General features: G+C 36.0%; 1 protein-coding gene across 7 annotated transcripts in view; it reads right to left on the bottom strand.

The window, feature by feature from the left end:
- The window catches only part of USP48 (ubiquitin specific peptidase 48), a 70,472-nt gene that overhangs the window by 41,314 nt on the left and 4,676 nt on the right, over positions 1-24,482 (bottom strand). For 5 of the 7 annotated variants that reach the window (XR_008911531.1, XM_001366343.4, XM_007491227.3 and 2 more), the window contains exons 2-9: positions 13,050-13,170; positions 9,153-9,309; positions 7,893-8,020; positions 6,232-6,356; positions 4,709-4,817; positions 3,414-3,547; positions 2,181-2,263; positions 683-862 (exon numbers count right to left, since the gene is read on the bottom strand). Coding sequence is in view for 6 of the 7 variants with exons in the window: in XM_001366343.4 (XP_001366380.1) it covers positions 683-862; positions 2,181-2,263; positions 3,414-3,547; positions 4,709-4,817; positions 6,232-6,356; positions 7,893-8,020; positions 9,153-9,309; positions 13,050-13,170 (1,037 nt within the window). In the remaining variant the exon portion in view is untranslated. The remainder of the gene's footprint in view (positions 1-682; positions 863-2,180; positions 2,264-3,413; positions 3,548-4,708; positions 4,818-6,231; positions 6,357-7,892; positions 8,021-9,152; positions 9,310-13,049; positions 13,171-24,482) is intronic. The other 2 variants (XM_007491228.3, XM_056795627.1) reach the window with 1 other exon arrangement.

The raw sequence follows: 24,482 nt of genomic DNA, 5'->3' as shown, positions 1-24,482 counted from the left end.
AGTTGTCAGTCTATTAGGGTAAAGGCAATGGTTTTAACTTTCTTTTCATCCCAGCACTAAGCAGTTTCTGCTTGCTGATCACTAAAGAGAAATTATCACAATGCATGCAATGTGAGAAAACAGAAAGTACTCAGAAAGCTGAAGAGATAGTCAATTTCTTTTAAAAAAATCTTTCCTAAATTGCTATATAGTCAATTCCCATTTATTTGCAAGTCGGTCATCCACTTGTTGGAGATGTCTAAATTGCCAAACTGTGTGAAGAGGCCCTCAGTAGGGAGTTTACAAAAAGCAGCCAATATCCTCTAACCTGTATGCCCTCACACCCTGGGCTTCATGCAAGTTAGAGATGATGACCTGCCCTAGACCAGTGGCACAGGACACTAATTTACTCTATCACTGACTTTTCAAGTCCTCCTCATTCATATCCTTACTATGGAAGAAACTAATTGAACAATTGCTCCTCTAAACTCATACTGAAAGCATGCTCACACAGAAAGCAAACAAACCACCTAAGGACAATGAGCCACATCCAACTTTTAAGGGTAAAAATTACTAATTATACTTATATATAATTATACAACCTAACTAACTCTCAATGCTGGCTTGGTTAGTACTGATTATGAACATTTCAGTGGAAGAAAAGGTGTATTTTAAAAGAGCACTCACAACTTAAAGGTTTTACCTAGATCTTCCTCAATCCCTAGTTGTAATTTCTTTCCCTCCATCTTTTCTATGTCTTCATCGTTGAACTTATACCATTCTCCAGTCTGAGGGTCCTTCACATGAGCAATGTAGTGACCAGAATATGCACTTACTCCTCGGTGTATGAGGACAGCACTGAGTTCATAAACGTAGATACCTTCTAAAAACAAACAGAAGGTATATTACAACTTTGTTTCACTGCATCCATTCTTACATTCAAAATTTCAACCCTGAGATAAGGATTGTTTCTCTACATATACCTGAACCCGACAGAATTCTGTAAAAATGATATTAAACTTTAATTAGATTTAAGATACGAAATAGCTTGATTTAATTAAAGGAATATTTTTGAAGATTAATAATATTTAAGGCTAAATAAGTGTTCCTTCAGCAACCAATCAATGCAATAAATACAGTAAAATAAAGTATTGCTAGAACAGAGAAAAACATTAATACCATTAATACCATTTAATAGGAAGACTGGGTAACCTAAAAATACAACAATAGATATAAATTTATACAGTATGGAGAACATTCCATATGCAAATGCTATGGGCAAAGTAAAAACTATGAGCACATGGATGAGAATGCTTACACAATATGAAATCTGCAATGTTCCACCCAGGGAAAGGTTGGTGGATGAATACCGAGTTCTGAGTATGTAAACTCCTATCCCAAATATGTTGTAAAAAATATTAAAATTAAAGAAATAGGTTACATTGATCAATTCTGCCTATTAAGTAAGATGAAAGGCTATCCAGTGGGATTGTTTGTTGGCTGGGGGGGAAAGGGGGAATAACATGAATCATGTAACCATGGAAAAATATTCCAAATTAAGTAAAATTTGTCAGTTGAAAAAATTTCATTAATAGAATTTATTTCTAGGTATTTCACTCAGCCTCTCCCTTTCCTCCCTGTACCATAAAAGGCATCATCTTGCAAACAGTATGTATAGATATCTTTCATGTTTTCATTTTTCAGTTCATACTCTGGAGGTGAACATTCATTAATTTTTCTTCAAATATTAAATCTGTAGCTGTACATTCTCTTAGTTCAACTTGTTTCTCTCTTCATTAGCTCATGTAGTTCTTTACAAGTTTTGTTTTTTTTTTTTAAATTAACCTGCTCCTTTATTATGGAGCAGTAGTATTCCATCACAATAATATGCCACAATTTGGAGAACCATTCCCAATTGATGAGCATTCCCTCAACTCAGAGCTTTGCCACCACAAAGAAAGCTGCTATGAATATTTTGGAACATATATTCTTTCCCTTTTCGAAAACCCTGATCTCCTGAACAAATTGCTAGGTCTAAAGGATATGCAATTTCAAAACTCTCTGCATAATCTCAAACTGCTCTCCAAAATCCACTACATCTTTTTGCCTTTGGAGAAATAGTGTTTGTCTGGAAAATTCTACAGTGCTTACAGCAAGACTGAGAGAAAATTCTTACACTACAGAGTGAATATGAAAATTACCTTTATGCTCCATGTAAGGTTCCATATCCAAAAGTTCTGAGAAGCCAATGTAGGTATTCAGCTTTTTCTTATGTCCAGTTTGTCTACTCAAAGAAAATTAATGAGTTTTACTTAACTTTACATGAGAAACAATGTGCTCTACCCTTACAGTGGGCCCCAATTTCATTTGTCAAGTTCTTTTAAAAACAAGAAGTGGATATTGAGAGCCAGGCCTAGAGACCTGAGGTCCTAGGTTCAAATCTGACACTTCCTACCTGGGTGACCCTGGGCAAGTCACTTAACTCCCATTGCCTAGCCCTTACCAGGCTTTTAACTTGGAACAAATACACAGTATTGATTCTAAGACAGAAGGAAGCGATTTACCAAAAAAAAAAAAAAAAAAAGAACAACAAAAACAAAAACAAAAACCATCCAAAAAGCACTAGACAACCCAATATCTCTGGGTTAGAAGCAAAGCTCACCTAACATATCCCATACTAAAGAGAAATCCTCCAAATTCACCAGGGAGTAGCAATCCAAGCTCTTTATAGACTTTCACTAATGAGGAACTATTAATTTGATGAGGATCATTCTCACCCTCAGATAAGGCTCCTAAAAGAATTGAAATCTGCCTTCTTCTAACAATGTAATCAAAATACTAAACTATTTCAAAATACTAACAATATTAAATTTTGCGGACAATATCCTTAGAATAAGAATTGTACAGTGTGCTCCATTAAAAAAAACGCACTATTATTTCTGCATTGCAGGATAGATGGGAGTTCAGAAGGTAATCATAAGTAAACTTTCAAGTGCTACTGTCCTGATCTTGGGGGAAAGGGAGAAACAGTCACAAGAGTATAATTAGGTTTGAAATTGAGAAGGAAAGTCATAATTACATTAATGAAACCCTATCCAGGGCCTCTGGGTGGTGTTCATATTTGGCTTTAAGTTCCCATTTTTCTTCCTATCACACTTCTTTAGGGACTTTGGTATCTTATGACTGATCTCCTCTGCCTGTGGACCCTCTATTTGACAAGAAGGCCAGGCTATATTTGATAGTCCCAAGACTAAGAATCCTGGAATGTAAAACCATAATTTATCAAGATGCTAGTGTCCAAAACCTATATCACAGTCTGAAAAATGCATTATATTCAAATATTGAAATTGTATAAGTCATTTCATTATATCTCAATGGTCAATTTAAAATCTGCCTATTTAGTTCATATAAGAAAATCATGTGTAGGTACTGACCTGTCAAACACAAAACGCATTAGCTGTAAATTAAGTGTACAAGGAAGACTGAGTAGTCTTATCTTCCTGGTTGCATTCTGTTTACTCTGGCAGTTTTCACAGAAGTATCGATTGTCTCCTTCTAATTTTTCTTCCTAATGAGAATACAAAAAATTTCCAAACAAAAATAATGAAGATGCAGTATTTTTCCAAGTGAAATTAAATAATGCAAACACAGTATTAGAGAAGGTTAATAGAATTAGTTCTCAAACAATACCTTTCACTTAATCTAGTAAACAATTTGACCCATGCAACTGAAAAAACAGGTGTATAGATAACCATGAAAGCTCAACAATAAGTTGTGCAGTATAGGAATGCATTGAGATTCAAAAGTGCTCTATACATGAAAACTCAGGGGTAAATGTTTTTTAAGGACGCTTTCAAAAATAAGAACACAAAAACCTCAAGCTTAGCTTTAGCTCTTCTTTCTACATCTTGCCACTCAAAAAAGATGGAGAAGCAATGAGATGAAAGTCTGGTAGAAATACACAAAAATGGAAATGGAAAAATCAACAGCTGAACCTGATTCACTTCATTTCAACAGTCAAAAAACAGTGTGCTTCTCCATTACATTTTCATGCTTTTTGCCCTTTTGACTATTGTGAAACAATTTTTCTTCCAAGGCATATAAATACATCAGTCAAAAATTTGTCACAATCAATTCTCCCTTACATTTGAGCCAAACAATATAAAATAGGATCAAAATCAGAGATAGAGAGGGTTTGAACTCTTTATTCCAATTCACATCTTCCAGAAAGGTAAACCAAGGGAAATAATTCTATTCAATGTCAATCAACAAAAATGCAAAGTAGATAGGCCTCTAACCACCTAAGTTAAAGCAATTTAACTACAAGGATATTCATTAGTTCATCTGAGCAGTTTGTTCTCTATGGGAATAAACACTGAACCTAGAGTCCCTTATTTCTTTCATTCAACATTAAGCAATGCATGCAAATATATCACATTCATCTCCTTTATTACATTAACGAAGTTAATATTCCCAGATCAACCTATCTCTACTTAGTAAAAAAGTTTTTTTCAACTATAAAATATATTCAGAGCAACCATGCTGGTAAAGTCTTAATTATTCATACAACTCAAAACACCATCATTAAAAAAGAAAGCTATCTCTTGGCATTGTTACTTAAGGAAAAAGTACAACTAATAATCATAAATCATAAATCTATTTAATGCTAGAAATAGCATAGGTCATGTTGCTTTTAAAAAGGCTACATAGTTTGACCAGTCTTTAATACCTTGAGAAATTCGGTGATGCAATCCGTTAATTGCTTGTGCCCTTGGATATTTAACTCCAGTTCATAAAATTTTGATAAAAGCTTAGATTCACGGCCACATTGGTTACAGCTATATTAAAGAGAAGAAAAAATTAACATCAGAGAAATCGCTAGCAAGCCTAAAAGGACCACCATATCTTTAGCACAAAAGCACAGAATAGATTTCTTCTCATGTTAGTTTACACTCTATAATGGCTAATAACGAAAATGTTTTGCATGATTTCACAAATATAATGGTTATATTGCTTTCCTTCTCAATGTTGGGTTAGGGGAGAGCCAAAGAGAAACAAATTTAGAACATAATTTAAAAGAAAAATAAATGGAATAAAGTTGCAAAGGGGGTGGAGGGCATAGTACTTTATAGATATGACATGTAAGGCACAAATGTAAGTGGAAATACACATTTAAAAGTAGATAAGGTCATTGAAATTTTAATGGACAAACTCGGCTAGAGGAAATGGTAGAAAATGTACAGAGAACTAAATATACTGTAATACTTGATCAATGTGTTGGCTTAGTTCTCCTTAATTCCCTTTATACCTATCTCTTTACAAAACTGTTACTAATGATCTCCATAGAAAGATAGATATGAAAAAAAGGATATAAAACCAAAACATATCAAATTTTAAAATATTTTAAATATCAAAAAATTAATTTTTAAAATTTTGTTGAGGTAGGCATCTCAACAATAAAAAAATTATTTTTTGAGGAGTAGCTCCACATAACTATTGGGCTAGCTTTATTCTCTTCTCAGTCTGTAGTGCAGCCCTAAATAATGCCAACATTGAAGGCAACCCTCAATTTGATGAGATTTTATTTTCTGGACTTCCCGTAAATTCAGTTCAACATTTTTCAGACAAAAAAAAATCTATTACATGACAATTATGTTCAAAGGATTATTAAATTTTAAAATTATGCAAATTCTAGAATTTCATTGATGAGAACTCCCTCCACCAGCCTGTCTATGAGTTGTCTTGGAGGACTGCCCAAGGTTAAGAAGTTTTAGTAACTTGTCTATAGACACACAGCTATAAAATATGAGCTGGGATTTAAATCTAAGTTTTTCTTAAACCAGGTTGCTTTAAGTCATAAATGCACAAGAACTGGAGGCAGTAGTACCACCAGGCCCTAAAAATCAAGCTCTGTGAGGAGCAGCTTCCCTGAAAGCACTGAGGGCTAACTCTTATTGGAAGAGATACAATTGAAATGATTATTCAAATGACCAGTTCACTCATTAGCCAATGATTCAAAATTCAGGGGCTGTCTCTACAAATCAAATTAGATTCAGAGGTTCTTTTTTATTGCTTTGTACACCTTAACATAGTTTATGTAGGATTCTTAATTTTATTAATATTAAAACTAAGGTGCTTAAAGATGAAGATTTCTCAGTTCCACAAAGAGTCCTCCTCCCAAAAAAGATGAATAACTACTAGAAAAGAAATCTCTCATGTATCTGAAATACCAAAATGACCCATGAAACTTACACGGTGACATATGCATATTCCCCACAAAATTGCTGTTGGACAATGTTCCGTACATCTGGATTCTTCTGCTTAGACAAAGTATCCTCCAATAAAGACATAAATAGCTTTGAAAACTCTTGGGCATCCTAAGATATTTTGTTTAAAGAAATAGAAAGAAAAAATCAAATCCTCTTAACTTGCATACATATAACAAGAAATTAAATCACTATGTAGCTACTACTTATATTCTGAATGTGAGAACAAGGAATTGTAGATAAAATTTAAAGCCAGCATATACTTTGAATGTGATTGGTTCTAGAAGTTTGCTGTGAACAGCTGTTTGAATGTTTCCATGGTAACAATATTATAAAGAAAGGCTATGTTCCTAAGCCTACCCATTTAAAGTCTCTTAAATAAGAAAGTGACTAAAATAGCACTAATAACCTTTTACACTAATACTTCAACACTGATCTGAGTATTACTATCAAAAATACAGACTAAACCCTTACATACTTATATTTGCTATTTGGTTATTGGGACGTCTGGTATACAAATGCCACAGGATGGCATTCACAGAGAAGTGGGGAAAATATTTTTTTTTTAAATGACTTTATGAGGCAAAAATTCATCTGGCAACAAATGCTACAGATCCTTCTGGCTTGGAAAGTGTGAACAGAGCTCTGCCTCTAGGGCTTTTGTTATTTCTGTTCCATTCCCCAATGAGGTAGTGAAGATTTTGCCTGCCCACCCATCCATATAGCAAAATATCTGTCATGGTTCTATACTATTTAAATGATATAGGGCTTCCTCCACCACACAGATCACCTCTAGTCTATAACTGTTTTAGGCCTTAAGCAAATCCCCAAAACTTAAGAAATTAGCCATGAAAACAATTTCAGGGTAGAATATGAATGTAGGTATTATGGCCTCTAAAATTTATACTCTATCCTTCTGAAGTCTGAAAAAAATTTGAAATTATATGAAATATAACACAAGACAAAAGATAAACACTCTATCCTATATAGACACATTTATTTAGGCAATTATAAAAATTACACTTTAATTTGTATGATCTCATAGACTAAGATAATATACATTACAATGGTGTAAAACACTCAAAAGATGGCAGTGTTCCAATTATATATAAATGACCAGAGCATAGATAAAACATATTTCCTTCCTTTTAAGTAGTGGGGTAGAAGACTCTTCAAATATGCTGTCAAATGAGGTCAACTACTTAGGTTTAGCTGTTCACATTTCAAAAATGTGTTAAAAAAAAAGAATGTGTTTAATAAGGAGGCATTGTCCAATAATGACCGAAAGACAAGGAATTTAATAAAAAACTGTTAAACTATCTGGTTCACAGCACCACCAAAAAGCACACAAGAGTAATGTGCTTATCATTCTACAACTCTTCCAACTCTGCCTTTGTCATCTTTGCCAACTTGTTGGATATGGAATGAAATGTCAAGAGTTGTTTTTCTTTTATTAGTAGTGAAAAATGCACTGTTGACAGAACTGTAAATACATACAACCATTATGGGAAAAAAATTAGAATTATAAAATTTAGAGTAGTTAAAATATCTAATATGATTGAATTTTTGTATAAATTGATAAAATCCTTTTTAACTCAAGCACCAATAAATAGCACTTCTGATTTCCTCCTTTAAGACCAACATTACCTGTTGTTGTCCTGTGTCCAAGCCTAAGGCTTTAACAAATCCTGATGGATCAATGTACCTTCTGTTACTGTTCTGGAGCAAAGCAAACAGGTACTGGAGATGTTCACAAATGGTCTGAGGTTCATAATCTATATATAGAAAAGTTTTATTATATATTATATAATATGTACATTAAAATACTGTGAAAATGTCATTTCCTTTGCACTTTTGACCAATAATTATTCTTACAAGATATTAAAAGGTCATAATTGTTTATCTTATCCTATCTATAAAGTGATGAATTTCAAAGAAAATAAATTAGTGGCCTTAAGTCCTTTAAAAACAATTGATAGTTTCTTGTGCTTCCTTATGCCAGCACCCCTTTCTTTCAGAGAAGAAACTGTCTTATCACTACAATGTAGTGCAATCATAACAGTGGCTGGAGTTGTTTATGTCAAATAAACCAAACAAAAGGATTATGGAAGAAAAATTAAAATTTATGCCAGACACAAAACAAAGCCCTTACACTAAGCATTCAATCAACTGTGAAGAGAATCAATCTTATTTTAGAATGAGTTTGCAAGGCTCAGACTCATGTTACAGAGAACAGAAGCTGGACATAAATAAGGAAAATGAGGTTGCCTTGGGAGGTCACTTAGTTTTTACAAGTGGTGGGTATAGATGGCTACTTGTCATAGATGCCACAGATATCTGTTTAAGAAGCAGATTAACATATACACATACATACACACACACACACACACACACATTTTAAAGCTGAGCTCCCTTCCAATTTCAGAATTAAATCTAAAGAATTTTCTTAATTATGGCTAGGGTATAAGTGACAGCCTTAAGGAAATACAAAATTTTATGTTTGTAAACAAAAGAACAAGCATTTTTAATTTAAAATTTTTTCAAATCAAATTATCCATTAAAAAGACCAGGAAATTGCTTTGTTTTATTATATGGGGTTCCTCCCAACACAAGCTCAAGTCTCACTGTCCTTCAATTGCTAAGGATAATAGAAAGTAAAACACTATTTCTAGGCAGTATCCTTTTAAACAGATTGCAACTTAAAAGAGATTACAAGTATAAAAACGTATTCAAAAAAACTAGGAAAAGCATGAACTGCTTAAAAGCAAGATCTTTTCATGTTCTTAAAAGACTGAAATTGTTAGAACTCTATTTGCAAATCAAATGTGGATGGGTGTGTGCATGTGTGCCTGGGTAGAGATATAAACAAAAAGCACAAACATGATCACAGATATTCCTTTCACCAACCTTTCTCTTCCTGAATACCATCTCCCATCATATGGTCACCACAGGTACTTGGACATAAATACAAAGCCTGTCTAAGCTCCAGGTTAAGAAACCAAACTTGAAGAAAAGTGTTCACATAGCAGGTTGCTCCAAGGTTTGTTAGACCCACAAATGAGTTCTATAATTGAAAAACAAAGCATGAGTTTTCCCTTCCTTTCAAAACAAAACAAAACCCTCAGTAATTTGATCAAACCCAATAGTAATGATTTTAAGAATCCAAAATTCTGATGAAGTTTCACATCATAAAGATATATATGCAATCAGCACACCAAAACTCTTACATTAAAAAAACTTAGTAATTCATCATATTTTATAAACACCTTGAAAGACTTAAAATTCTGAATACCAAACACAAACTAAAATTCCAGAATACCCAAGGTGAAACAGAGGACTCAGGCCACATGTAGATTGAGAAACATCTCCTGGCCATAGTCAATATGGGGATTCATTTTGCTTGACAATGCAGCATAGGATTTCTAGTGGTTGTTGGGCATTTTTTTTTAATGGGTGTTGGGAAAGAAAGTATTTTTAATTTTTAAAAAAGATGCTTTTTGTAAGGATTATTTATTCTATTACCAGACTATGACAGATTTGGCAGCACATGGGATATTGTGCTCCTCATTTCTGATGTCACAGTTAAATCTTTAGCTATTTCAGATTTGAGAGAATCTAAAGAATCTACAAGTCCAAACACTTAGGCTCTAAGACTCAGCTGACAGGTAAGCATATATTCCCAAGTCACTTATAAAAGTAAAGGCCCAAATAAGGCAAAAACCTGATTGCAGCCCTCTTTTGTAAGAACAAATAACTGAAAACAAAGCAGATTATCCAATTTAACTTTGTCCTGAGTTTCTTTCCTTGGTGTTCCAGACAATGGAGGTCAAAGAGTATGGACATTTGAAATGAAGATAAGCAAACAATTTTCCCCTTTATTCCCCTTGTTATTCTAGACCTTTATCTGCTTCCAAAGGAGTTTTTGTTATTTCCTGCAGCTTCCCAGAGTATCTCCTTGGTAGAGAAGTTGGAATAGCCCTAAGTGGGCCACCTGTATTATCCTGATAAACAACTCAAAAGAGTTTGCTTTCAAGACTCAAGGGTGCTTAGGTAGAACAAATGCTAGAACTCTAGTGACCTCTTGGACCAAGACCAGGCTTCCAGGTTTCCTTCCTTTTTTTTGGATTTTTTGGAATTGCCCTTCCAATTTCATTTTCTCTTGGTATGAAGGACATGAAGGGAGAACAGTTATCAGGTAAACCAAGTGACAAAAAAATGACAGATCAATTTCTTTGAGTAGGTGTAAGACCTTTTAGGATGTAGAGTGGACCTTACAAATGTTGGAGGTAGAGGTATGTAGAGAAGGGGAAAAGGAGTGTTATTCAAACCCCAAGTTAAATGTATGGAATTTTCTGTGTACTCTCAAAGAAATTAACTATAAAAATAGTTTATTAAAGGTGCATAATACCAGCATGGCACCAGAAAACCATCAATCCATGATAATGCTTGACATAACTAGCTGAGGAGGAACAGTATAGATCCATGATAGTGACTAGCACAGTGACTAACCTCTCTGTGGGCCGCATGTGCTGCTGCCTTCCAGAATTAGTTACTAAAAAGGTAGAGAGACTGGGGGGAGCTGCTCCCTTCCCCTACATCCAGTCTCCTTCCCCAGCAGCCCAATGTAAACACTTAAGAGCTGGGGCCACACCCCTCCCCCTCTTCTCCACCCCATGGCCCAGCAGTCTAATGGAAGTGCTTCCTGAGGGGAACGGCTGGACCACTCCCTCCTTTTCTCCTACTGCAAGTCTAGGGTGGAGGTGAGCTGAAGGGGTGGGGGTGGGGGAATGGACACTCAGTATGTGGTATCAAAGAACTCCAGACTACTTTGCCTTTAGGAAGGCAAGGTAAAGGCTTCCTTCCAAAGAAAGCTAATTATCTTACCAGGGAAAGGGTCCTGCACTTTAGAGTGCTTTAAAAATAATCTAATCCAGTGATTTCTCAAAGTATGGATACCAAGGAACCATTCAAGGTTTCCTTTCTAAGGAGTGAACAAGGTCAGAACTATTTTCAGAACATACTAAAATATTTTAACTTCTAGTCAATACCAATCAATATAATCTACATAAACAAAAGTTCTTTGAAGAGTCCTTGCTAATTAGTTGACCAATAAGTTTAAGAACACTGATCTAACCCAGGCCTCTGTTTATAGCTAAAGCAGATGAAGCCAAGAGGAGGTAAGAAATGAGACTACTTTATGATCTACAAGTTCATAAAGGTAATATGTCAGAAAAGGAATTTGTATTCAAGTCTTCAGGATTCAAATATATTTTGGCAACTAGACATTGGGAATCAAGGCAGAAATGTACCACTAGTCTCATCAATGCTTGAGGAAAAGTCTAAGGAGAATCAGACAATGGCTTAGTGCAATGTTTACTTATGTGAATGTTTTAAATGTTATTTCCTTTATAAATGGTAAAGAGATTTATTTGGGTCATAGAAGACCATCATTAAATCAACCCTGAATGCTACTTTTATGGCTTATGTGAATCTGAGGCTCATAGCAAATTCATCATATGTGGCAATCAAGACTGAAGTCTTAGCATACAGCATGGAAATCAGTATGCTCTGGAGCAATGCTGAGGATCCACTTACCTTCAAACAATTTTAATTTTTAAAATTTGAGGAGAAAACTAAAGCTCGAGGAATTCATATGACTTGCTTGGGTCACCCAATAAGCTAAGTAGGGTCATAAGAAGAAGTTGAACTCAGTCTTTCAATTCTGAACCCACTGGCTCTTTCTATTATACAAAGATCCCTTTCAAAAGTGCCACCATATCTTATGAGTTCTCTTACATAAATGACCAATATGGAAATGTTTTGCATGATAATGTATGTATAATTCAGATCTAATTGCTTATCATCTTGAAGAGGAGGTAGAGAGACAATTTGGATCTTAAAATTTCAGAAAACCTATGCTTAATATTATTATTACATGTAATTGGGAAAATAAACTATCTTTGAATTTTAAAGATAACCATAGTGCCACCTAGTGGGGTGAATTCTAACAACAGCATAATGCAAGATTTCAAGGTTCCCAAGCAAGAAGTTGCTACTCTAGGCAGTGCTTAAACACAAGAATCCACCTAAATGAATATCTGCGTTTTCTCTAAACAGCCTGCTACTCACTTATAAAAAAAATTCATCTTTGTCCTCCAGCTTTGTCACAGCATAAGTTATAATATTTCTGAAAATATAACATTACAATCTTGATGGTCCTATCAATTCCTAAAATTCAATTCCTAAAGTTCCTTTTTTTTTTTTAATTAAAATCCTTACCTTCCATCTTGGAGTCAATACTGTGTATTGGCTCCAAGGCAGAAGAGTGGTAACAGCTAGGCAATGGGGGTCAAGTGACTTGCCCAGGGTCACACAGCTGGGAAGTGTCTGAGGTCACATTTGAACCTAGGACCTCCCGTCTCTAGGCCTGGCTCTCAATCCACTGAGCCACCCAGCTGTCCCATCTAAGTTCCCTTCTAAGAAATGGAAAATATTGGAATACTTGAAATCCATCAAGCCTGTTCTGCCCAAAATGAAACTGTTACAGACAAAAATGTCAATCCTTCACAGAAGACAAACTTTCACAAGAAGGGTGATAAGCCATTCAGGAAGCCTGTCTTTATGTCATCCCTATGGTACAGTAATAAAATGCTCAAAATTAAACAAGACAAAACACACAGACATGTCAGAAGTAAAGTTAAGAGAGACTAAATAATTCCAAAGAAAACTGCAATGTGAGATAATATCATTTGTACAATATTGCATACATGTTAGCATCTTTATCTTAGAAAAGTACTACTTTACCTTTTTCCTTCTTTCAGAGTTCGGATCATCTATGTTGTGAAAGCTGTTTTCATCAATTTCCCCTAACCAGACGTGTTCTCCAATTCCAACCAAGCAATTTGGGTTCCCTTTGCAGTTTCTTCTACAAAGTCAAAAGATTAACATTAGATTTAAATCAACAGTAACAGTTAACTACCTGATCCTATCAGCTTTTTTTGCAGAGAATAAAATGAAGGAAATTACTTTACGCTGTCTTGAATACTGCCTGTCTTGAATAAATGGCAATAGTTCTCCTATGAACTAATTCAATAAGTAAACAAGGCATCGGGCTCAATAAGAAAATAGATGAAAAACACTATCCCTAACTTGATAAGTTTAGGATAAAAAAGAGCAGCACCCAGTAAAATATTTTCTTGATGAGTCTAGGTATCTTTAGAATATATTTCAAACAAATGGCTTAAAAGATGTTATTTTTCAGGAGAAACATGCATATTAATTTTTTTAAACCCTTACCTTCTTAAATCCTTACCTTATACAGTACTGTGTATTGGTTCCAAGGAAGAAGAGTGGTACAGGCTAGGCAATGGGGGTCAAGTGACTTGCCCAGTGTCACATAGCTGGGAAGTGGCTGAGGCCAGACTTAAACCTAGGACCTCTCATTCTAGGCCTGGCTCTCAATCCACTGAGCTACCCAGCTGCTCCCACATGCATATGAACTTAATGGAATCATGCTACACCAAAGAGAATGGAGGAAAGTCAACAATTCAAGAAAACTAAAGATTGTATGAACTCCCACTATTAAATGACTAAAAGAAAACTAAATTACCAGTATCAAAAATGAAAAAGGCAAAAACATAAGCAATGACAAGCCAACAATCTAAGGAAAACAGGCGAATATTCACAAAATATCACAAAAAAAGTGAACCAACAAAGAATTCTCTAAGAACGTAAAAGGTTCCAGAGCCAAATGGATTCACAAGTGAATTCTACCAGAAAACATACTATCCTTGACTTTAAAATTTCAAACCAAGAATGATGAAGACAAAGAGTTGGTCAAGTTTAACTAGAAGACCTTTCCAACAAAAAGTATGTCTTTCTAACACCAACCTAGGAAATGTCAGCATCATTTTAAATTCTTGACCTCTACTTCATATCAAGTCTGTTCTCAAATTCCTATTAATCCTATATCACAAACTTAATTTAGGCCGTCGTGTAGCCTAGGCTCCAGCAACCAACTCCTTAAAGGCCTCCCTGTGCAATCTCCAGAATCACTCAAATCAAATCTCTAACATAATATTCTGCTTTCCTCATTGACCATCTTTAGGGACAAAAAAACATGAATTATATAATTCCCAATATTCTCTCTCCTTCTTGTCTATTCATATCTGAATAGCCCTGGAAGAACTTCAATATCTCAGTTTCTTGGCTGGAAATTTCGTAAGTCTCTTCCCTGCCAACTGAGAAACCATTAAACCAGATCTGATCAACTATGCCACTAAACATATACTGTGTGTCACCCTATGTATAGCTCCACTCCCCACTCAACTAACTTTAAAAGGTCTACATGACCCTCTCCCCAAACCACTCTGTGACAGATTCCTATTAGAATTTTGTATAATTAAAATTCTGTTCAACTGATGTGAATTCTTTTGTCTTCTAGCAAAATGCTAACAAGATGAGGTGCTTCCCTTCTGAAAAATGGCTGAAAAATGTGGTGCATGAATATGCTAGAATATTGTGCCATAAAGAATGAAGAGAATCAAAGAATCAGATTTGGAGTTGGACAGAAGCCCATAGGAAGATTTATACAAAGTAACAGAAATTAAACCAAACAGATAAATGCACAAAGTAATCTTAATATTGAAGACAATATGCTAAAAGGCAAAAGAATTCACAGCAAGTAAAGAAAACTTTAAAATCCTCAAAAATTCTCTTCAATGAAATAGCAAAACACCAACTCCAAGAAGAACAAGAGTGACGCAAGCTATCAGACAGGGAAGTGATTAATAAGAGGGTACAGAATGGCATAGGCTTTTTGAGAAACTAAGGTTAGGTTTATTTGCTTCACTCAAGACTGCTTTGTTAGAAATGTTGCTTTTCTTTTTATGAGCTGATGAAATAGGATATAGCCTTCTCCTCACCTTTATGCTCCCCTAATATGCTCATGGAATTTTTCTTGTTTTCACACACACACACAGAAGAGAAAAAGTTCAGAAAGAAATAGAAAAGAACAGCTTTGAAATGTGTTAGATTCAGAAATGTGTTTGCATCTTTTACATATGGATTTGATTTTTCTTCTTTTTCCTTTCAGTTGAATTGAGTGAAAAATACTTAGTACCTGATTTATCATTCCCCTGATAGTACCATTTTTCCAAAATGAATCATGTGACTGGAATGCCTCACAAACCTTTTCTATCCCATGTTTTATCACCAACTCCTAAAATCCCACCTCAACCCATGAAACTTTCCCTAAATGAATATGAGATTACAGTCTCCCCCAATTTCATTCTAGCACAAGTAGTTCCAAGAATATTTTTTTCCTCTTAATACCAAAGATAAAACACTGTTTAAACTCAGGGGCCCTAGGATAGTGTCCCTCCTATGACACTTGTTTAGCAATAGAACCTGCGTATGTTTTTACAAATACAAAATAAAAGGAATTGGCTAAAATGTCTAAAGTTATATCAGGTTTTAATATGCTATTATTCTAGGAATGTGTGAAAAATAGCTATCCTTTGGGATACAGACAACATAAACAGAACTTCTTTTCTTCAGGTATATACCCTCTATATAATGGTCAAAAAGTACCTACTATGTGCTCCGCACCTTGATATGCACTAGGGACAGAAAGGTAAAAACAGTTCTTGATCAAAGAGCTCAGTCTATGCCCACCCTTTGATCTAGCCATAGCACTGCTGGGTTTGTATCCCAAAGCAATAATAATGAAAAAGACCCGTACAAGAATATTCACAGCTGCACTCTTTGTGGTGGCAAAAAATTGGAAAATGAAGGAATGCCCTTCGATTGGGAAATGGCTGAACAAATCATGGTATCTGTTGGTGATGGAATACTATTGTGCTCAAAGGAATAATAAACTGAAGGGATTCCATGTGAACTGGAATGACCTCCAGGAATTGATGCAGAGAGAAAGGAGCAAAACCAGAACTTTATACAGAGACAGAAACACTGTGGTACAATCAAATGTAATGAACTTCTCTACTAGCAGCAATGTAATGATCTAGGACAATTCTGAGGAACTTATAAGAATGCTATCTATCCATATTCAGAGAAAGAACTGTGGGAGTAGAAACACAGAAGAAAAACAACTGCTTGATCACATGGTCGATGGGGATATGATTGGGGATGTAGACTCTAAATGATCACCCTAGTGCAAATATTAATGGCATGGAAATGGGGCTTGATCAATGACACATGTAAAACCCAGAGGAATTGTGCATGGGCTATGGGAGGGGGCTTGAGGGAGGTCAGGGGAAGAACATGAATCTTGTAACCATGGAAAAATTAACTTAATTAAATTTTCAAAAAAAATCTCAATCTAAACTTGCAAATTACTACATATAAACAATATAATATAGAGGACAGTTTCAGAGAAAGACAACAAGAAACCATCAAATGAGGTCAGAAGAGTTGACCTGAAAACAACCCAACAAATTTTCCAGGAAACTTATTTGAGTACTTGTACTTCTGGCACTAATTTTATTACCTTCCAATTCTCTCCTCTGGAGCACTTATTTCCAATTAAAGAAAATCTAGAAAAAAATTCTTGAGCTCTCATTTATAATAGAACTTTTAGACTTTTGTTTCACTTTGCCCAAGAATTCTAAGCTCATTTTTTTTGTTGTGGCCATGTTCTTTTTCTGCATTTGTGTCTGGGGAATCCCTATATCCATAATACTCTTTTTTTCACATAGTACTCATTTTTTCCAACTTCATTTCCAGAATTGGAATTTTGTCAGTCAGGTTCCAGACACTCTTGAAAGGAATAGTGAGACTTTGTTCATTTGGGTTCGTTGGCCAGGTTCCTGCCTGTAAACCTTAAAATTTCTTAGACTTATAAATGTTGGAAATTTCACCATTGGGAAATTTCATACTTGGAAAATTTCTTACTGATAGTCTATTGGAATGTGAACCCCATTGGCATGGGAGGTTCCTCCTCCTCCCTTCTTAAGATTACTTTAGGACAGAAACCTTTTGCTGAACAATGGAAAGGGCTTTGACCTATGCTTAAGCATAGAACAGGAATTTCTTTGAGTCATGATTGATTTTAGAATTGATACAATAGAGATACTTGGAATGACAGAATCAGGTCTTGGAAATTACAATCTCCACCCTACTCAGTCCTAACAGGATTTAGGAAGGGCTGCAGCATAGATCAAAATTTAATTATTCCAATCTCTACCCTACTCAGGGTAACAGGATTTAGGAAGGGCTGTAGCAAAGGATCAAGATTTAATTATTTGAGAATATGACCTTCAACATACATGTGCAAAGCCACAGACCTCTAGGCGGTCCTGGGTTAAGCTAGAGCCACCATTGGCACAGGGAAGACATGGACAGTGATTGGTAGATATGAGAACTGAGGGGAGGGAACTTGGATGGGTTCCTTAAAGAGAGAGGGGTCTGAGGACTAAGGGGGGTTGGTTGGAGAGTTTTGGCTCTGAGTGGTTGGAGAGGTGCTCTGAGAAGCTTGCTCTGAAGGAAGCTGGAGGTGGAGGCCCCTGAGACTGTTTCTCCATTTTGGTCACGTGAGTAATAGGGACTGATCTCCTTTCTTTGCCCCAGCTATCTAAGGGCTTGGGCCTTTTGGCCCAGCCTAAACAGAAGGGGTATTTAAGCCCTATTCCCTTCTCCCCCTTTTCTCTCTCCCTCTCTCTATCTCTAATACCTTTCTTCATCCTGTTTGTAATTAAACTTTATAAAAGGTTGACTGCTGACTTGAGTTTTCATTTAGGAATTCCATAGCTGAATTCCTTGGCGACCTTAAATTAATATATATCAGTCTTTTAAAGTGATTTCCTTGTCACATGCCTCTGTTTGGCAGGAATATATAATGATATATTCTTCCACTAACATGGCTGAGATCAACATTGGGTCAGGAATATGAAATACTTCAAAAAAACCTAAGGACTGAATTGATCTCTCCAGGGTACCATCTAGGGTCAAAATAAACATAGTTGCTCACTTCAAGTTTACTTTAGATTCCCTTCCATGATCCACAGGCTACAGATATACATGCACCTTTAAATCCAACTAAAAAGGAACTACACAATTCACATCAAAAAGGGGCAGGTAGGTGATGTAATGGTTAACACTCGTTTCAATCAAGCCCCAATCACTAGCTATGTGACCCTGGACAAGTCACTTTACCTCAAGCCCCAATCACTAGCTATGTGACCCTGGACAAGTCACTTTACCCTGTCTGCCTTAGTTTCCTCAACTGCAAAATGTGAAAAAAATGACAAACTATCCCAGTATCTCTGCCAAGAAAACCCTAAATGGGATCATGAAGAGTTGGGCATGACTGAAATGATCTAACATCATTTTAATATATTTCATCTTAGAGGATAATAGGGAATCACTGTTGTTTACCAAGTTGAGAGTGATTACATAGAGCTGGACTTCAGGAAGATAATATTGACAGCTGAATAGTGCAGTGGATCAAGTGAAATGGAGAGAGCTGAGTCAGAAAAGACCCATTAATTAGCAGGCTATTTACAGTAAATACAGGTATGAAGGTCTGAACCAAAATGGTAGCAAAGATAAGGGAACATATAGGAGAAACTTGACAGCTGAGAGATGAGTTGTACAAGACAACTACTTTCCCTGGGTGGCTAGGATGAATGAATGGTGGCATACCTGACCAAAAAAAAAAGTCTTTATACTCCCAAATACATCAATTAAGGCTGAACTTAAAATTTAAATTTAAATGCATAACCCACTAAAATGACAGAATTTTGACCTGGAAAGGTCTTTGAGATCATTTAATTCAAATCCTTCATTTTCAGAAGAAGAAAACTAAGACCTAACTTCAGGGAACTGCTCAAAAACACAAATATAAGATTCTATAGAAATGCAAATTAAGAGTAACTCTAGAGCTAGCACTCTTTTCTATATATCTATCACCAACTTTATACCCAACCAAATACCATCTCAAATGGATATTCCTAACACAATTCACATAAGTTACATGATGAATGGCTATTCTCCTTTAAGGAGATACAAGGCTTTCTTTGAACATTAAAGCAGTCTTCTGTCAATTCCGTCATGGGTCTTTTCATCCCTTTTTCCATTAATAGCAAGTTACCAAGTTGTTAGAAAATATTTGGCATTCACTACTAATACTATTTAATGTCTTCATTTCAAAGGTCATTCTTACATTGCTATTGTCTCAGAATACATTAAGTAGGGATGAAAAACTACCTAAACTGAAAAGTAGCTTGGCAGCAATGGTATAAACTGTGTATGGTCTATTGGGGTTTTGCTGGAGGCCTGATTAAGTCCATCTTTCCCTCATCCCCCAACCACAAGCTGATTTAAATAGAATTTCAAGATGTGGCCACATTTTTTTTTCACTTACAGGCATTTGAAGTTTTTTGGGTCCCTCCTACAATGGAAAGGTATAATATTTGGAATAAGAAGACTAGTGTTCAAATAGTGCCATTTAAGAATTACTTCCCTAATGGTTTTGGGCAAAATCTCCATTTTATTTCTGAAAAATGGAGGAACTGGACCAGATCTTTAAATTCATTCGTGGCTCTAAATTTTGACATCTTTGATTGCATTTCAGAAGAATCAATATTTGCAGATGCTTACCAAATAATTCACAAGGTGTCAAGTGAATAAAGTACAGTGCCTGGAGTTAGTAAGACTCACCTTCCTGAGTCCAAATCTGGCTGTGACTTTGGGGCAAGTTATTTCACTGTCTCAGTTTCCTCATCTGTAAAATGAACTGGTCAAGAAAATAGCCAACCACCCCAGTATCTTTGCCAAGAAAACTCCAAAGAGTCCTGTAGAGTCCTGGATTCAAAAAATGGCCTAGAACAATCTATTCCAAGTACTGTGCTAACCTCTTGAGGATCTTAAAAAAAAAAAGACAGTCCCTGTCCTCAAGGAGCACTTACAACCTAATGGAGACAGGAAGCAAATATCTTGGGAGACTGTCAGTAGTTAGAATGGAAGTGTTTTGGGCACCCAGGAAAACTAAAGAAAATGTCAGAACCAAGAGATGGAATATATTGTTAGTGGAACACCAAGAAGGTCTAAGTCATTGGATTAATGTAGGGAAGAAAAATGTAATGGCCTGGAAAGATAGGAAGGGGCTAGGTTATAAAAAGCTTTGAATGACAGAGATTTCTTGCATCTGATAAATAAGATTAAATAAGGTTAAACAAGAAGCCATTGGGGTTTGACTAGGGGAGTGACAAGGTTGGACCTGTGCTTTAGGAAAACTACTTTGATGGCAGAATGAAGGATAAAAGGGAAAAGGAAGAGACTTGAGGGAGGCCAATTTACCAGCAGCTATTATAGTCCAGGCCAGAGTGGTAGCAATATAAGGAGAGAAGGAGGTAGATTCCAGAATGCTGCAAAAGATAAAAAAGTTAAAAGGCATTGGCAATAGCTTTGGATATAGGAGGTCAGAGATAGGGACGAGTTCAGGATGATTCCAGGTTGTAAGTTTGAAGGACAGGGAGGATGGTGTTGACCTATACAGTAATAGAGAAAGGGGGAGGGAGTATGTTGGCAGAGAGAGGGAGGGGAAAGATAATGAATTCGATTTTGCACTTTCCACAAACATTAAATTAATACCCAGAATACATGGACCAAAAGATTAAAATTCTTGAGGAAAGAATTAGAAGAATCTCAAATTGGTAAAACCTACCCAAATAACAGACGCCCTGAAAACAAGGCCAAACAGAAGCTAAAGCTCTCAGGAGACAGCAAGAAAAATATTAAGGTGGAAAAAAAATGTTAACAAAGCTGTTTGAAAACTGACCTGGAAAACAGATAAAACAAATATTAATAATCACTGGACTCTGGAGGCAGCTAGATGGCTCAATGGATAGAGAGCTAGATCAAAAGACAGGAGGTCCTGGGTTCAAATTTGGGCTTAGACACTTCCTAGCTGTGTAACCCAGGGCAGGTAGGGTTTAAAATACTAAATTCTTTAAAGAAAAGGACTGAAATGAAAAATAAAAGTCTAGAACATTGTATTTTAAGAGGTCAAAAATAACTAGTCTATTGAGAGAAAAGTAAAAATAGAATGAACCAATGGCCTCCTGAAAGTCCAAAAGTCCAAAGAACAAGGTAAAACAGAGCTTCAACATCCCCATAACAAAACATAACCTATACGCATCCAGAAAGAAGCAATTCAAATATCAAAATACCATAGACAAGATTACACAAGCCCTAAAAGTTTCTATCATAAAACTGAGTGATTCTGGAATATGCCAAAAAGATGTTATAAAACCTCAACTGGACCCTCAATTTATCAATTCACTATCTCCACTCTCCACTGACTATTCCAAAAAACCCTCCTCAACTGAAACCTTTAAGGGCTTCTTATAGGAAAAAAAATAATAGAAGTCATTCTCAGTGAGCTCTTTTCCTAAAACCATTCTCTCCTTCAAATGCCTTCTGTCCACATCTCCTCCTTTCACCCTTATCAACCCTTATTCTTTCACCTCTCTGAATCCTGACAGAATTATTGACCATTCTCCTTTCTACTATTTTCCTGGTTCTTCCACCTATCTATCCTACCACTCTTTCTCAGGCTTTTCTGCTGGATCCTTCCTCCAGATCATGCCCTCATATAACCATAGCTCTCCCTGGGAATTCAATCCTGGAGCCTTTTCTCTTCTTCCTCTATTCTGTACTAATTCCCTTGATGGTCTCATCAGCTCCCATAGATTTAATAACCATGTCTATGTTGATGATTCTCAAGCCTACCTAAACTGTCCCAATATCTCAGCTGACCTCTGAAGATTTTCATGAGTTTCCAACTTTCAGACATCTTAGTCTAGATATCTTAAACACTGCATATCTAAATACAACTCAGTATTTTTTCCTCTAAAAAAATCCAGTCTTCCACCTTCAGATTGTTGAGAATAAATATCACCAATCCCTCAAGTCCCTCAAGCTCACAACCTAGTAATCAAAGGTATTGTCAAGGTCTGTTCATTTTACTTTTGCAATCTTCTCTCAAATATACCTCTCCTTTCTCTTTTGACATTGCTCCAACCCTTGGAAGGGAAAGAGGAGCTACAAACCCTCACCTGGATTATTTCAATAGCATGCTGGCTGGTCTGTCTGCCTCTCAAATCGCTTTCCCCAGTCCTGTCCATCCAACCTCAATTCAGCCACTGAATTTTGCTAAAGTTCAGGTCCAACCATGTGGTACACATACCTCCATCCCAATAAACTAGTGGCTCCCTACTGCCTCCAGGAGCAAATAAATACAAAATGCTGTTTGGCATTCAAAGTCCTAATCTCCTTCTACCTTTTCAAGAGTACCTTTTTAACTGTGTTAACCTATTCCACTCCCTCTTACCTCTCTGGCTTCCTTTAAGTTCCAATTTAAATCCAACCACCTACAGGAAGGCTTCCCCAACCACTCTTAATTCTATTGCCTTCTCTGTTCACTATTTCCCATTTGAGAACACTATGGGCATTAGATGAACCTGCTCTTATTTATCTGAAACAGATAAAGGATGGTCCAAGAGTTTGGAAAACATTCCACTCAACAGAAGCTTTTGGAGGCACTATCTAGGGAAGGGAAAGCTGCAAGTAAAACAAACTTCCTGACTTGGGGAGCAAAGAAGGGAGAGAGATAAAAACTAAACTAGAACTAAAATGTAAGATAGTTAAACAAACTGGGAACTGGGTAGCTCAGTGGATTGAGTCAGGCCAAGAGACTGTTACCCTGGGCAAGTCACTTAACCTCCATTGCCTAGCCCTTACCACTCTTCAAATACACAGTATTGATTCCAAGAAAAAAAAATTACTTTAGGATGTGTTTTTTGGCCAAGGTCACTCTATGGATTCATCTTATTTTACTTTGCTCATTTGTTTCAAGGGTTTATTTATCTTTGAAGCATTCTGACATTTCCTCCATCACCACCAAAAAGAGAGGCCCTCTGAAATAGTTTCAATTTAAAAAAAGAAAACAGAAGTACAGAAGAGAACAGGAGCGAGACAGTTTTGAAAATAATATATGGGGCAGCTAGTAGTACTGTGGAGAAAGGGCAAAGTTGAGTTTGGAGGACCTAGGTTTAAATATGGCCTTCTTAGGTTGTGACCCCGGCCTACTCATTTAACTCATTTAATTGCCTAGCCTTTGCCACTCTTGTCTTAGAATTGACATGGGAGGAAGGTAAGGGTTAAAAAAAAGAAAAAAATAATGTATAGAATTTATTATATACTTTTTCTTAAGCAAGCCAGAGTGAAATGAGAAATTTGGTTTTACCAAACCTTGCATATGAAAATAATTTTATTTTGGTGTTTTAAAAGTTCAGAATAAAATAATTAAAATTAAAAAGAAGCCAGCTCAGTTGGCTGCAGAGTTGCAGGAAGGAAGAGTAATGTACAATGATGATGGACAGGTGGGTTGGGATTGCAAAGTAAACAATCTCAATTTTATCTGTCTGACATAAGTTTTTATGTCTGACTTTTTTATGCAAACATTAAAATACTAAAGCTTAACCTTTTTGTTGTTTAAAATTTCAGTTAAGTGGTGTTCAACTCTGTGATGTTCTTTTGGTGTTTTCTTGGAAAAGATACTAGTGTGGTTTGCCCTTTCTTTTTTCCAGCTCCATTTTACAGAGGAGTAAACAGGCAAATGAGGTTAAGTGACTTGGCCAGGGTTACACAGCTGTTATATTTGAACTCTGTTCTTACCAACTCCAGGTCTGGTGCCACCTAGCTAACTCAAAGTTAATGATTTTTTTTCAAATAAAGCAGCAAACTCAGGATGATACCATACCCAATAATTATTTCTGATAAAGGCCACTTCAATGCCTCATAAAGTCAAGGCAATATGTGACCCAAGTTTCTTAGATTGTGCTAACAAAACACAAACGCTGTCAGATCCTACAAAATTAGAAAGGTTTTCAATATGGAATTGGTGAGGGACCTGGTTTATCCTCAAGGGACCACTAACAATCTGGAAGGTTTTGTTAAGAGAAGAGTGGCCACTAGGGAGCTAATGTTTTTGCCATAGCAACCTCTAATGGAGTGGTTAAGACTGTTTCTTTATGGAGTAACCATGCTCACAAATGACAAATCTACTCAATCCTAGGCTTCTCCCACCTCTCCAGGTCCTTTAAAAATATTTTCCTTCTTTAACTAACAACTGTCTATTTTGTCTTGGCTTTCTTATAGATGATAAATTTTTCACTCTAAGCAACTGATAACCAGAAATCCTTTGCAGCACCCCAA

The sequence above is a fragment of the Monodelphis domestica genome, chromosome 4 (assembly GCF_027887165.1).
Source record: "Monodelphis domestica isolate mMonDom1 chromosome 4, mMonDom1.pri, whole genome shotgun sequence".
Lineage (NCBI taxonomy): Eukaryota > Metazoa > Chordata > Mammalia > Didelphimorphia > Didelphidae > Monodelphis > Monodelphis domestica.
This window is presented reverse-complemented; position numbering and strand designations above follow the sequence as displayed.